The sequence below is a fragment of the Cupressus sempervirens genome, chromosome 10 (assembly GCF_028749045.1).
Source record: "Cupressus sempervirens isolate cs-2001-9-10 chromosome 10, ASM2874904v1, whole genome shotgun sequence".
Taxonomy (NCBI): domain Eukaryota; kingdom Viridiplantae; phylum Streptophyta; class Pinopsida; order Cupressales; family Cupressaceae; genus Cupressus; species Cupressus sempervirens.
Window position 1 is genome coordinate 430,300,001 of NC_143127.1, and position 14,145 is coordinate 430,314,145.

Sequence of the window (14,145 nt, forward strand, 5' to 3'; positions counted from 1 at the left end):
AACAGCCCCAGCTGAAATTAGCTTTGTCCCACCATTTCTAACAAGTACAAACGAGACATTAATTCAAGCAAACTTAGGTGTTCTTGGCAAAGCATCAAGTTACTTGTAAAGAACAAAAGCCAGCACAGAAGCACCTTCTTACATACCACCTGAAAGCTTACCGAAAAGAAAGGATTACACAAATTTAAAGTAACCATGTAAACCAGATGCTGCTCGCCAATTACACTGTAAAAGACCTTAAATGTGTTGACTTTGTCAAAACAAGAATTAGATGCTATTAGCTTTGGCATTACTAAATGTTATTCTTCTTGAGTTTATACTATACAACATCGAAATCCAGATCTGGCATTCTAACCTCAAATGTCTGTAAGTCTATTTAAATTTCTATGTTGATCTTATAATTTGTTCTAAAATGAACAAAAAAATATCAAAACTATTCAAATACATTTGTACAACATTCACCCTGCTGCGGTTTCCAGGTCGCTTAGAGGGATCTGCAAATGTATCGGAAAAAATGCTCTAATATACAAAATGTTTGGATTCACAGTTGAAGTGATCCTATTTAACAAAATAGTGCAATATTTAATTCACTGTTAGGCTGCAAATTCAGCACCACTTGCTTTACAGATCTCATTTTGTACAGGAATGGCCATTAAAAACTTTCTCCAAATCTTTGTTTACCAAAACCAACCACCACCACTGCTATGCTCTTCTTCTGTGGAATCTTTAGAATCACTGTCAGTATAGTAACTGTCTTTCTTACTACCAGCCGGACTTAGCATTATTCTGTCAGCGTTATTAAGAGCCCACTCTGTGAACTCCGGAGAGGAAGCCAGTTCTCTTAAAGCTTTCCGAGTGGAAAGCTTGGTAAAATCTTCCCATCCTTCCTTTGTGAAATGCTTTCTTACAGGTGTCTCATGGAATGTAGAATAATATTCTTGCTCATCAAACTCAGAATATGAAGATGGAGTATTTGAACGACGTACCATTGATGATCCTGCACACATACATAGAAACACAATCGAAATGACCAGATATTTTCAACAATTCTCAACCATCAGCAAAGGCCTAGAATAGGACTTTTTTATCAAAAAACAATTCACGATATTCAGATGGAAAAAACCCAAAAAGGAGCCACAAAACCAGCTTAAGGATAATATTAAGTACCAGCCATATGTGACATAGGAGATGGAGTTTTAAAGGATGCAGCTAGAGATGAGCCTGCAAGGCATGTAGACTTAATCAAATACAAAATCAATTTAATAAGCAGTGTGAAGAAAACCTGCAGGCAAATGGACTTTCCAAAAATATCTTCAACATTCACTGCCTCTACAAAATTGTCACTGCCTCCAGAACATTCAAATAAAAGCTAAGAATCAAAAGAGGATTGTAGGCATTCCATGCCTATTCCAGATAGGCATCAAGGGTGAAACATATGGAAGACATGAACATAGAAGCAAAATGATTGTTCAGTTCAGACAAAGAGGTTGGTACACAAGGCTATAAGATATTAGGCATATCAAAAAACTATAGCACTTACATATGATGTAAAACCCTAAAAATGTTTTAAAGATAAGCCAGAATACCTGATGTGTATGAAACTGAAGATGGACTGTTCTTGCGTTCAGGCAAAGATGAACCTACACAGGATTGTAAGAAAAATGTTAAATTGCAAGAAAACGGAAACTACAATCAGCAGCTTTTACATCCCACCAGGAACCGATACCTAAAATTAACACTGGCCCATATAATCTGAAGACCAATAAGATTATAACTTTTTAACAGTGACAAAAACAAGGGCAACAAATCAGAAGAAGTTCTACCAGAAATCTGTGGATTATATGAACCCCACTTCAAGGCTGTCTGAGATTTCAGAAGATCTGCATCTTCCTTTGGAAGCCTGCTCAAGAATTGAGCTTGATGACTGTTCATATAAGGATTGTTAGCCCATCTTGAGCTGTGCTTCTTGCTTCTAAATGATTTATCCCTGCAATTTGACCAAAGAATCATCTCATTAAGTAGAAAAACAAAAACCTACAAACAAGAAAACAGCAAAAGAGGCATTTAGAAAGAAGAAGAGACATCTCTTTAAAGTACCCTACCCGTACATTACATTATTAGTCCCTGCCTATCTATAGGCTAGTGGTCAGCATTAATTTTTCCAATCAGAACTAGTGAAATTCTAAAGTTAAAAAATCAAATTACTTAAATTAATTTTCAAACAACAATTTCTTATTTTTGATTGGTCTGTTGCAATTTTGTCAGGGGTAAAATTCTTTTTTTGACACAGGAAAAAAATTGATCTCTAGAATGTTCCAACATTATCTATAAATATATTTTAAAAATAACCATTTCTCACATCTTCTACAACCTTCCAGTGATTGACTTGTTCTTAAAACCATAATCTCAGAGCTTCCAAACACAAATCATAGATCAACAGGAAGCAGAGGATCAGAGAGGATCAGTGAAAGATCGAAGTAATTATTCAACATGATCACAGATCAACAGACATAACCTACCTGCCCTGCCAATTTTTAGTATTACTGCTTACAAATGCCCATAAGCATCAATGATAAAAAACATGATAATAACAACATTAAACTGAGCTTTCTCAGGACAGTTCCTTATTCTGGTTTGTGTATGCATACCCCTTGAAATCACAAAAGACGCAAAAAACACCAGCAATTACGCTTATCACATTTGAGCAGCACAATCAAAACAAAACTAAAAAAATAGTGTGCCCAGGAGATTCTCCACATCTGTTAACTCCCTGCCACAACAAGATTTCGATGGGTACTTGAGATATGATTCCTTAGAGGACTCATGGGGAGTCACGACGCCCAACCCAAGGCCAAACAACCACACCCATCCCTTTGATGAAGGGGAGTGTCATGAACATTTAGGGCACCCCCTCCTAGCCACCAAACTTTTTGTACCCGCAATAAACCCAATTAATGGGAGAAAGGATTCTTATGTTTCCCTTCTTGGGATCAACAATAGTTCAACTGTGGAAACCAAAGCGAAAGCTCTGATAATCTCCATTACCGCTCTCTCCAACGAGCTCATGTTGGATGCCACGGAGTGTGTTGGGCTAGATTGTAAAGAAGAATAGACTAAAGATTGGGCTTTTAGAACATATTACAAAGGAAAAGCTGTCAAGATTTGAAACACCATTAAAAATTAGACTTTGAATCGATAACAGAGGAAAAGAATAGAGATTCTGGAATGCTGGACTGAGCAGCTGCGTGGCGCAAAGGAAAGGAATGCTGGTTGATTGCATGCGCGGCAACTGTTCAGAATCTTTCTGGAAGCTTCAAATGCACTTTTGTCATTTTAGATTTTTTATTAATTTAATGTTCTTGCTTGGAATTAGAGGTAGTTGTTTATTATTAGTTTATAAATCAATGTGTTGTTTTTTATTTCTGATTCGCAATTATTTGTTTATTTAAGTGACTATTTAATATTTCATATGCTTTTTAATATTTAATTTTAAATTTTAAAAAGTAACATTGCAATTTTGTAATTCTTAAAATGTGCTTTATAATACAATTTAAAAAATAATAAATTCATTCCTAAAAATACATATTTAAGAAAATTGGAAAACAACACAGATATAAATATGAAATAATTTAAAATTATGATTTTTTAATTATGAAATAGAATATAATACAACTTAATAATATTTAGTTTAACTAATTTTATATTTCTATTTTTTATTATTAAATATATTGTATTCTGAAATTAATTCATACGATATGGTATATTAAAAAGTAAAAAGCAAATTTAAAGACAATTTAAAATAATATTTCAGAAAATATTTTGAAATGTGAAAATTTAAGATATTATTAAAATTTAAAATACATTTTTATAACTAAAATATAATTACAATGTCCATATCTAACAAAAATTTACTTTTAGTTTCACTATTAAAACCATTTTAAAATAAAATCTATATCGAAAAATTTTATAAAACCAAAAAAATATTTAATACATCAATTCTGAATTTAATCTCTTCTTAAAATATTTAATAATATTTAAATTATGTTTTTGATTAAGTTAAGCAGCAAGAGGGTGCTGGCCCGTGGTACAAACAACTCGCACTATACTGCTAAACGCGATTAACAGTCTCAAGTGCCAAATCCAAGATCACCAAGGATCTACAGTATTAACTTACCTCCATCAATGATAGAGGTCATAGAATAACACACCTTGGGACACAAGCCCCCAAACAGCTGTGAAACAAAACCAAAAACAAGAACCAAGGACTTGGATGAGCCCTTTAAAACTTCCAGCATTCATCCAAACACAAAAACCAATGGTTTGGAAGCGCCCTTTAAAACTTCCAACGTACCTCCAAACATAGGGCAACCAGGACCAAGAAGTACTAGGTCCTTTTAACATGAGCACATGAGCACATGAACAACAAAACAAGGCAGCAAGCTGCCTGCCTTTTCTTCTCTAAATCAGAGATCCGGACCCATCTTGGCCCAATTCTTAGGCCAGCACCTTCAAAGATCTTCCAACTTTATTTTTTACTAGTGGATATGATTTAAAATATTTTTAGTGATTAATTATTTTGATGCCACCAATTAAAAAAATAAAGAGTCCAATGGAACCAATCAACATAGGCATACGAAAAATCATTATTTGTGGCAATGCTAGAAGTTTCTAGAATTCAGATACAAGTTTCAAGTTCAGGAAAAACCATTGCCAACAGCAGCCATGCCAAAGATTCAAATTCCCTTTCGCATTCAATCACTATGCTCTAACCAGATAAATAAAAATCAATCTTCTCTTTCTTGCAAAAGTCGGGACTCTAACTCTTTCAGAACTCTTGTTTATTATAGATTTTTGCCATTCAGACTTTTACAGACCAAAGATTTATATTTCTTCATATCTTAATGGTGATTTCTCAACAAAAAAAAATCCATGTATGCACTCTTTCATTCTAAGTCATGTTTTACATAAATAATAATGATATTATATTAATAATACAAATATATTTAAAACATATATTATATTAATAATATAGATTATATCAAATATAATAATATTAAAATTACTATTTTAATGCATAATATAATTGCTTTATATTTAGACTACTAATCTAAATATTATATTCTATCGTTTAATTTTAATTGTTATATTTAATATTAATATATTATGCAATGATTATAGTAATATCATTAATATTATTATATCTATAACGTTATTAATATTTTTATTATTTTATTTATTTTTTATTTATCTATATATGAATGTTATTTTGACAGGGATATCACAATCTCTAATTCCAAAGCCATTCTGGTGGCACTTAACAAATTTAATGTCCCTGTAGATTCTTGGCTTTTTTGAATTAGAGAGTTCTTAAGGATCAATTTCGATAGAAGTTGAATATTGGTCCGCTTGCAGGTTTACTTGGGCACTCTTGCTTTCTTGTCTGTTCAAGTATTGCTCTTAGAAGAAAACCGTTGCTTAGATAAAAATGATTTAATTGAAGGTTGAAATAATGAATTATATCATTATAAGAATTATATTATTATCTGACAATGCTACTAATGTATGCGTTGAGATTTGTTGATAATATGAAAAGTACTAGGAAAAGACCTCATTTTGGTCTGTAAGTGCAATAACCTGTAACCAATAGTCTGATGTATTGCCTTTATTAATGAATTAATCAAGATAACTAAATTAATTAAATATAATAATTAATGGTGCTTGTATGTCTAATTACTTGGATTACATTCAATTTTTTGGTAAATTAGAACAGTCTAAACTTGAACTAAAAAGTTTTTGTTTGAAATTATTGATTTCGACAAATACTAATGTAACTTTTACGTTTATTTTCAAAAGATAATATGATAAAACTTATTGGCTTGAATCACTTTGATTTGAATATTCATATTCGGAGTTTTTGTGGTAGAACTCAGAATTGGCTTAAAATTGCTTAAGTTTAATATCATTGTCAAAAGTTTTTGAGTTTTGGATTAAATGAAGAGTATTAACATATATTCTTTATTGAATTAGAATAGAACATGAACTAAAATTAAACTTGTAGTTGAATAATTACTGATTAAAATTCAATAATTTTATTATTCCAATCATTTTAGAAATGTGATGTGCACAACTTTCAAATATAATCATTTGATTTAGAATTCTTTAGGAGAGTAAATTTACTATTTTCTCAAGTAAGGATTTGGGATCTTTTTAAATTTTTAAAAGAGGATTTTTATGTTTGAGAATTTAAAAAACTAAAAATAAACAAATAAAAATGTAAAAAAATGTCAACAGGACACATTATCTTCTAACATTCATGCACTTAAGCGGAATGGCAGATTGAGCATGAGATTGGAAAAGGCTTGTCAGAGTATTCAAGTGTTTTAGCTTTTCTTCAAGTAGATCATCAATTGGCCATTGAAGAGGTTAGCTTCTTGTCATTAAATAACTTAGACTGCACTTTGTTTGGGAATTACAATAAATTAGGTGTTTGTGAATCTATGATTGTTTGATAATGAATTCTGTGTGAAAATTATGATTGCTTTAGTTGATACAAACAGAGTTTTCATAAATTGAAAATCTCAGTTCAGTTTGTAGAGAAAATCAACACATTTACATTGAAATACTGAATTACAAAATGAGAGAGCAAAATAGGGAGAAAATGTGAGAGCAAATGAACTTGCATCATCATTAAAAGGGTCGTTTTAGGGTTTGAAGCAAAAAAAATGTAAAACTGCACTTGGGCCCACTGTTTTTCATTTTTTACGTCTTTCGTTGCCACAGATCCGCATTGGATCCTCAGGTGGCTTGGATCCATGAGGATCTGGGCAGAATTGTTGATCCTACTGGATCCACAGGCTGCGGAGCCTGACGGATCCTGCCCCGATCCTCATGGATCCAATCCCAGATCCGGATCTGAATCCAGATCCAACCTGTATATGACGAATCAGGTAAATATATGACCTTCTGAATAGGGAAATAATCAAAACTGAATCATGAAAGAGTTTTCAGGATGAAATTATGAGAGTACATGATGTATGTTCTGTTTTTGAAAAGAGTGTTGATTCAATATTTTAACAAATTGGGACTTTATCAAAAAAATAAACTAGCTTGCTTAGGAAATAACACTGCAGGTTTTCCATTGCTCAAATTGTCACGTCGAGTGTCATTGAGTGCAATTTAAGTTTTAAGGTCTGGTAACTATTTGAGTATTGGCTGTTCCTTGGGATTTATGCTTTTGAGATATAGGAGACTTATCTTTCTGTTTTACACTTTCATGTTTACCATACTCAAGTTTTGAGTCTGTCAAAGAAAAAGATCTGGATTCTAATTTCTGGAATTCTATAACCAGACACGTCTCTCCCCATATTGGTACTAGATAGGCAAATCTGCACTTCCCAACAGACTAGACAGGTACATCCGCCTGCCGAAGGCACTGGTTAAGAGGTGTGCCTATATTATGGAGTTTTTGCCCCAGATTTTAACGAACAGCCAGTTTCTGGTGTTTTTGAATATTGTAGAACAATGAATATCATTTTATGATGAAATGCTTATCTGATTTCATAGCGTTGAAGTCCCAATTTGCTTCTATGGTTCTCCAAACCTGATTTGGTAAAGTAACGTTGAACGTGTTGATTAGTATACTGCTTGACTAGTAAGTGAGCAAAGTTGGAACTCAATTCCCAAGCTAATACTGCACCTGAGAACCTTCATGATCTTGGATATCTAAGCACGTTGCTCTTGTGTATCCTAGTTGTTAGTGTATGTGAGCCTATATAGGAAATCAGTCCGTGTGCTACAACAAAACTTGAGTATGAGCAAGTGGTTTTGTGTGCACAAGTGTGTTAGCAAAGGCCAGACCTTACATAGCCACCGTTAAACATAATTACATTAGTTGTCTAACATCTTGAGAACCTGGAGGTCTTTGTTCCCCAAGATATTGGAAGACCAAGGAATAAACGTTACTCTTTTCACTATAGTCTCATAAGTTAGCACACCTGGCTTATAATGTTGTAGTTGGTAATAGAGTTTCGGTTAAAATATGGAAACAACATATTCACATGTGCCTTCTGTCACTCTGAGTTCATAAATCCTCCACGCTGAAATCCTTTCTCACCATTGAAATTTGCAGAGTTGACACCTTTAGTGCATTTTCTTAAGGGGTAAAGCATTGAACCTAAATCCCTAAACCTTGTGTATGATTTGTCCCGAGGTTATAATGCTTTAATGACCAGTTTACCCTACCACCTGCAGTTCAATTATGATTTCATGTATAGGATAACCTGCCAAACTTTAAGTTTCATGCTTTAAAGAGCACCCAAGTCATCCTTTTAATATGTGCTTGTATAGTGGCCCTTGACCATGTCCAAGTGTTTGCCTCTCAATCAAGTGCATCAGCCCTTCTTACAACAGTTTCTTGAAATACACTACCTCAAAAGTTGCACTATTGTGATATCATGTCATATGGATTCTACTATAGCCTGCCACCTAGTAGCAGCAAGCTTGTTAGACCACTGCCTTGCCAAGCCGTCCTTGTTTTATTGGAGTGCATTTCTTCTGTATATCATGGGTTTGAAAAAGTAGATTTTGTTGAAATGCACTCATGCTAAGCTGCAACATTTCATCCTCAATGATTGGTGCTTACAATGTAGACATGGGGCCCTCATTTGTCTAGGTAGTACTCTTTTTTTGTAGTGTGCCTGCTCTATACAACGTAATTTCTTGGTGTACTCTCAAGCTGAAAATGTACTACCAAGCTATAACAAAATGTGGAGTCTACTTGGATTGGGGCCCAGCAATTCCTTTGTTCTTATTTACTATCAAGACAAATGAATAAGTACATGGTATTTGTTGCTCATTGCAGCATAAAGTTTCTTTATAGCTCAACTTCCATAGAGTGGAATTTTTTTAAGATGCATTATTGCACTATGCTACCATATGGCTTCCACTAGCCCAGTTGAGGTGATGTTAATGTGTAATGTCCCAAATGGGCAATCATCTTGATAATCTTCGCATTGTGTTGCAGAGTGGGCGTATGGTCTTCTGAAAGGGTCATACATTGCATTCCAGTATCACCGTATTGTGGGGAATGACTTAGGTTGTACAGTGGAGGGCTAACTACCGTATAGTAGTGTTGGGATGTATATGTTGTATGGACTGTAGGTCGTACGGCCTCCAAATAAATCTTCCTTTCCGATCACAGTGTATGGTGAGAGGATGGTGGAAATCGTACCCTAGTAAGTGGCAGGTCGTACATAGTATGGAGGAGAGTTAGTTGTCATATGGCGGTAGGCTTGCAAGTTGTACGGCTAGCAAGCCATGTGGATGGAGATATGCAATTACCAAGACAAAATAGTGTTACTGTGTGAATTTGTGATGCCCAACCCAGTGGAAATTAAGTTAATGAGATATACTCACCAATCACACAAAATAATGCTAATACAGATATTTGCAATTCAAAAAGATAATATATATTTCCAGAAAAGGATAGCGCTCTAGATGTGTTATATCTAAAGCAAGGTAACACCATGGACAAAATAGGGTGAAGGTTGAATCTATTAGTAATAGATAAATATTTGTTTGTTATTAACAGTGATCAATAGATTAATATACACAAGAATAAACGATATTTCATTAGCAAACGGTCATAAAGAATGGAAACATTCTATTCTACCTAACAGTAAACTAACAGCTAACTAAATATTAGAAACATTCTAATATTTAAAATAGATTATAAAGCTATCTATAATCGTAATACACTCCATTAATGTTTAATCTATCCACAACAAGTTGTCCTCTAAATTTGACAAACTTATCTGGACCAAGAGGCTTGATGACAATGTTTATAGTCTGATCCGTTGTAAGAACATACTACAAGTCTATTGTCTCGTCTTTAACCAGTTGTCGTATGTACTGACAATGAACATCCACATACTTCGTTCGTTCATGGAACAAACGAAGTGGTTAGTCCTATTGGTGACATCTACATATCCCCAAGCATCCGACGAAGCCAAACAACTTCACAACCTACCTTAATTGTCCCTCTGTAGAGGAGAGAGAAATTGTCTATTGCTTGTAACTAGTCCATGTGACAACACTGGATCCCAACTGAACGCATCCATAAGTTGACTTTTTATCATCAACAAAACCTGCCCAATCTTAATATGTGAACCCACTAAGTTTAGGATTAGAACTCCGAGGGTTAAAAAATTCAATAATTTGTAGTACCCTTCATGTAACAAAGCACAAGCGTTGCTGCCATCCAATGATCAATCTTGCGAGTTGTCATAAAGCGGGAGATGTAGCTGACTTGCAAAGATGATATCAAGTCTCACAGCAAAGAGGTCTATGAGGTTGCCTACTAGTTCCCTATATGTAGTATAATCAATTGGAGCAGAATCAGATTTGATTGATAACTTCAGCCTTTTTTACATGGGTGTAGATGCAAGCTTGCAATCCTGCAAACGAAATTTGTCTAACAGAGCCCTAGTGTATTTCAATTAAGAAATGAATATACTAGAAGATTGTTGCCAAACCTCAACACCTAGGCAATAATGCATGAGCCTGAAATCAGTCATATCAAAAGATTGGCATAAACTCTGTTTGATTCCCTAAATCAAAAATGTTGAACTGACAGTGATAGTCAAATCATCCACATAAATGACCAAAAGGATGATATCTTGCCAGAAGTCTTGATGTACAAGTTTGAGTCTAATGAACTTTTTTGGAAGGCTTAATCATTGAGGTACTTATCAATTTTCATGTACCATTTCCTAGGGGCTTACTTCAAACCATAGAGAGCTTTCACTAACTTGAGAACTTGATGTTCTTTACCAAAAACCTTGAAACCAGAGGTTATGTCATGTAGACCTCTTCTTGTATGTCACCATTCAAGAAAGCACTCTTGACGTCCATCTAATTGGACCTTCCAACCAAACTGTGTAGCCACGGTTAGAACTAATCCAATAGTGCTCATCTTTGTTGTAGGAGTGAATGTCTCCTCATAATCAATGCCCTAACGTTGAGAAAAGCCCTTTGCAACCAAATGAGATTCGTACTTGTCGAAATTACCATTAGACTTGTATTTTATTTTTGTAAATTCATTTGCAGCCAATAGGTTTCTTCCTTGGCGGAAGATTAGAAAGGACCCCCCAACTGTGATTCTGTAGCAGGCTTTGATGTTTTGATTTCATGGCTTGTTCCACTCTGGAATTCCTTTAGCCTCGGAGTATGTCTGAGGTTCAAACACACTGTAGATTTGCTCTTTTTCCAAGCAATTCTCCCATTGACGAGCTCATCATCTTGAAGCTCAGCAAGTGTCTTAGCCCACCACTTAGGCAAGAGAGAAGGACCAACATTAGCATCAAGAGGTGCTCTATAATCTGGTTTCTCATCAGAAGAATCTAGGTCAAACTCAGATGAAGCATCTAAAAATATGGGTGATCCTATAGAAGAAGTCGGAGGTGTCTGTACAGGAATCATTAGTAGAACTGCAGCTGTAGGAGTTGTTGGAGCCCTCCCATCAGGTGGACCTAATGGAAGCTGAACTCCCAAATCATGAGCCTTCATAGGCTGCTCTGTTGGATCGAGAACATGAGAAGTAGGCATAAATGGTCATTGTTTTTCATCAAAGACTATATCACGACTATACAGGAGATAAGATCTCTCAATGTCGATCAAGTGGTAGGCTTTGTAAAGACTATTGTATCCACCAGACATGAGTTTTTTAACTCTTGGCATCCAAATTGGTGCATGACGCATCGTGGATACAAACATAGGCAAGCAAGCCAAAAACCTTTAGTGACTGATTTTGGGTTTGTGAACTAACTAGGCCTCTTCCAAAGTCTTACCTTTGACCGCCAGAGTAGGTGATTGGTTCAGAAGATAAATTGTAGTGTTAACTACTTCTGCCCAAAACTTCTTTGGAACATGTCTATGTTTGAGCATGGATCTAGCCTTCTTGGTGATTGTTTTGTTCCAACATTCAACTACACTATTTTTTTGTGGTGTGTAAGGTGTGGTTAACTGGTGCCTGATGTCACTTGAAGGTGAACTAGCGCTTGATGTCAACCGAAGGTGATATCCAGCCGTGGAGAGTGTCGTAGCATTTGATTGTCTGAGAGAAGATTAAGTCTCATCCCTCGCACATAGTACACATTAAGGAAAATGAGGTTCCTCCTAGCAAACTAATCTGAATGTTGCCTTTACAAAAAACAATGTACTCTTCCCCTCCAAAAACAATTGAATCTAAAAAAGGTTGGTAGTCAGTAAACCTATCTCTGTTGTGGGTGAAATGACGAGAGGCACCTAAACCAATGTACTAGGCAAACAATTTCACATGATCTGCAAGTCTTTTAGCCATGAAGGCATAAAATGAAAACTATATACTCAATGTGCTCTATATTGTTCGCTTTGGGCTACGAATCATATTGTTAGCTTGGGCAGCTAAGTGTTACTAACACTCAACCTCCATCTGACCACACTTGTGGCAATAGTTGCATTGAATGTTATTTTTCTTGGAGCTTTATGATGCTAGAGCAAACAACTTATGCTAAGAAGATTGTTGTTTAATAGACTTGCCCTTATCCTTCTAAAAGAATTTAGCAGCAAAGGCTTTCTCTATGGAGGTGGAGTTGACTCTACTACCGAACTATTGTTTCCATAGATCTTGTTGAAGCAGAAGTGTGCAGAGATCTGTGAACTTCAAATTAACACCAATAGAAGTGATGTTGAGAGTCTCGATAAAATGCTCATAGGACTTGAGTAGATCTCCCTCGAGTAGAATATTTGTCAGAGACGCCATGGCACATTTTTCAGTGAAAATGTGAAAATCTATGAAGGCACATACTTCAAGGCAAAAAATAGGAGACCCAAAAAAATCAAGAGGTACCCTGAAGAGAGCTTGGAAAACCCAAAAGAAATATGTTGTTGAATTCTATATCCACCAGCTCAACAATCAAGGCACAAAATTTGAGGCATCCTAGAGTTCTAAACAACTCGTCAATGGGAGAACTGCTTGAAAAAAATAGGGTAAAGAAAATTTAGGGTTTCAAGCAAGAATCTACAAGAAAATTTCTATATCATATCCAAAATAGACAACTCATCAATGGGAGAATTGTACATAAATCAATTGCAAACCCAACTAAAAGTTATTATTATATTATAATGGGATATTACAATCCTCTTGTTCCAAAAATTGCTTGCCCTCAAGCAATTGCAAATACGATTTGGAAAACCTTTTGTGATCAACTTCCTCAATTTGGAATCAGGCACCAAGAAAATCTTATCATTGTGGTAAATGATACCATCAATCACCTTGTATATATCATCATGTATATAACCATCCATCAACTGACATGCAAAAGCATTTTTCCAATATTTGACCAATAGATTAGCCTACCAGTCATTCAAGGAATGGGGTATAGCATTGACTATCATATTTTACTTACCTCCGCACAGTTTAAGTTAGATTATGTCATCATGTTTTCTTTTAAGATCGCCTCCATCTTCTTGATTATGACTTCCCTGGGTCCCTTATTTGACATTCCTCTTAGCAACACCTTCTTGCCATTTGTCTCACATGAAAAGTCGATCCTCTTGAAGCTTTAGGTAAATTGATCAAGGGTCTCTATCCAATAGATGCCCAAAATGATATCTGTGTCAACCAAATCTATGACAAAAAGGTTATCTATCAAGGTATAAGAGAAAGAAAAATTCTACAATCCATAGATGATCCGTAATGTTTCTGGATTCAATTGTGTCATTATTTTTGCATCAACATTTTGGATCACACTTTGTAATCCATCATAAGGATGAAAGATAGAGAGCAAAAGTGTGATCCGAAACCTTGATGCAAAAATAACGACACAATTGAATCCAGAAACATTATTGGTTATCAGGGTATAGTTTCCCGCTGTAATGCTGAGTCGTGGAGTTACGTGTATGCAGGGTAACGCAGTTTCTCCGGCAACCTTAACCTCCAATCCTCAATGCTCTACAATATGCAAAGCCTTATTAGCAACCAATGATGAATTCATGAAATTGAGTGTGGCACCACCATCAATCATGACTGTGACTCGTTTTCTGTGGAGTGTACCACCGACCCTGAAGATACTACTTCCAAACATTGCAGTGAGGGTAGCAATGGAA

At 35.2% G+C, this 14,145-nt stretch overlaps 1 protein-coding gene across 2 annotated transcripts in view; it reads right to left on the minus strand.

Annotated features, from left to right (window-relative positions):
• Nucleotides 1-251: 251 nt before the first annotated feature.
• The window catches only part of LOC149534562 (uncharacterized), a 96,009-nt gene continuing 82,115 nt past the window's right edge, over nucleotides 252-14,145 (minus strand). For both annotated transcript variants that reach the window (XM_089807534.1, XM_089807533.1), the window contains exons 9-12: nucleotides 1,824-1,987; nucleotides 1,587-1,640; nucleotides 1,168-1,221; nucleotides 252-997 (exon numbers count right to left, since the gene is read on the minus strand). In XM_089807534.1, coding sequence (XP_089663660.1) covers nucleotides 678-997; nucleotides 1,168-1,221; nucleotides 1,587-1,640; nucleotides 1,824-1,987 — 592 coding nt within the window. In that variant the 3' untranslated portion in view covers nucleotides 252-677. The remainder of the gene's footprint in view (nucleotides 998-1,167; nucleotides 1,222-1,586; nucleotides 1,641-1,823; nucleotides 1,988-14,145) is intronic.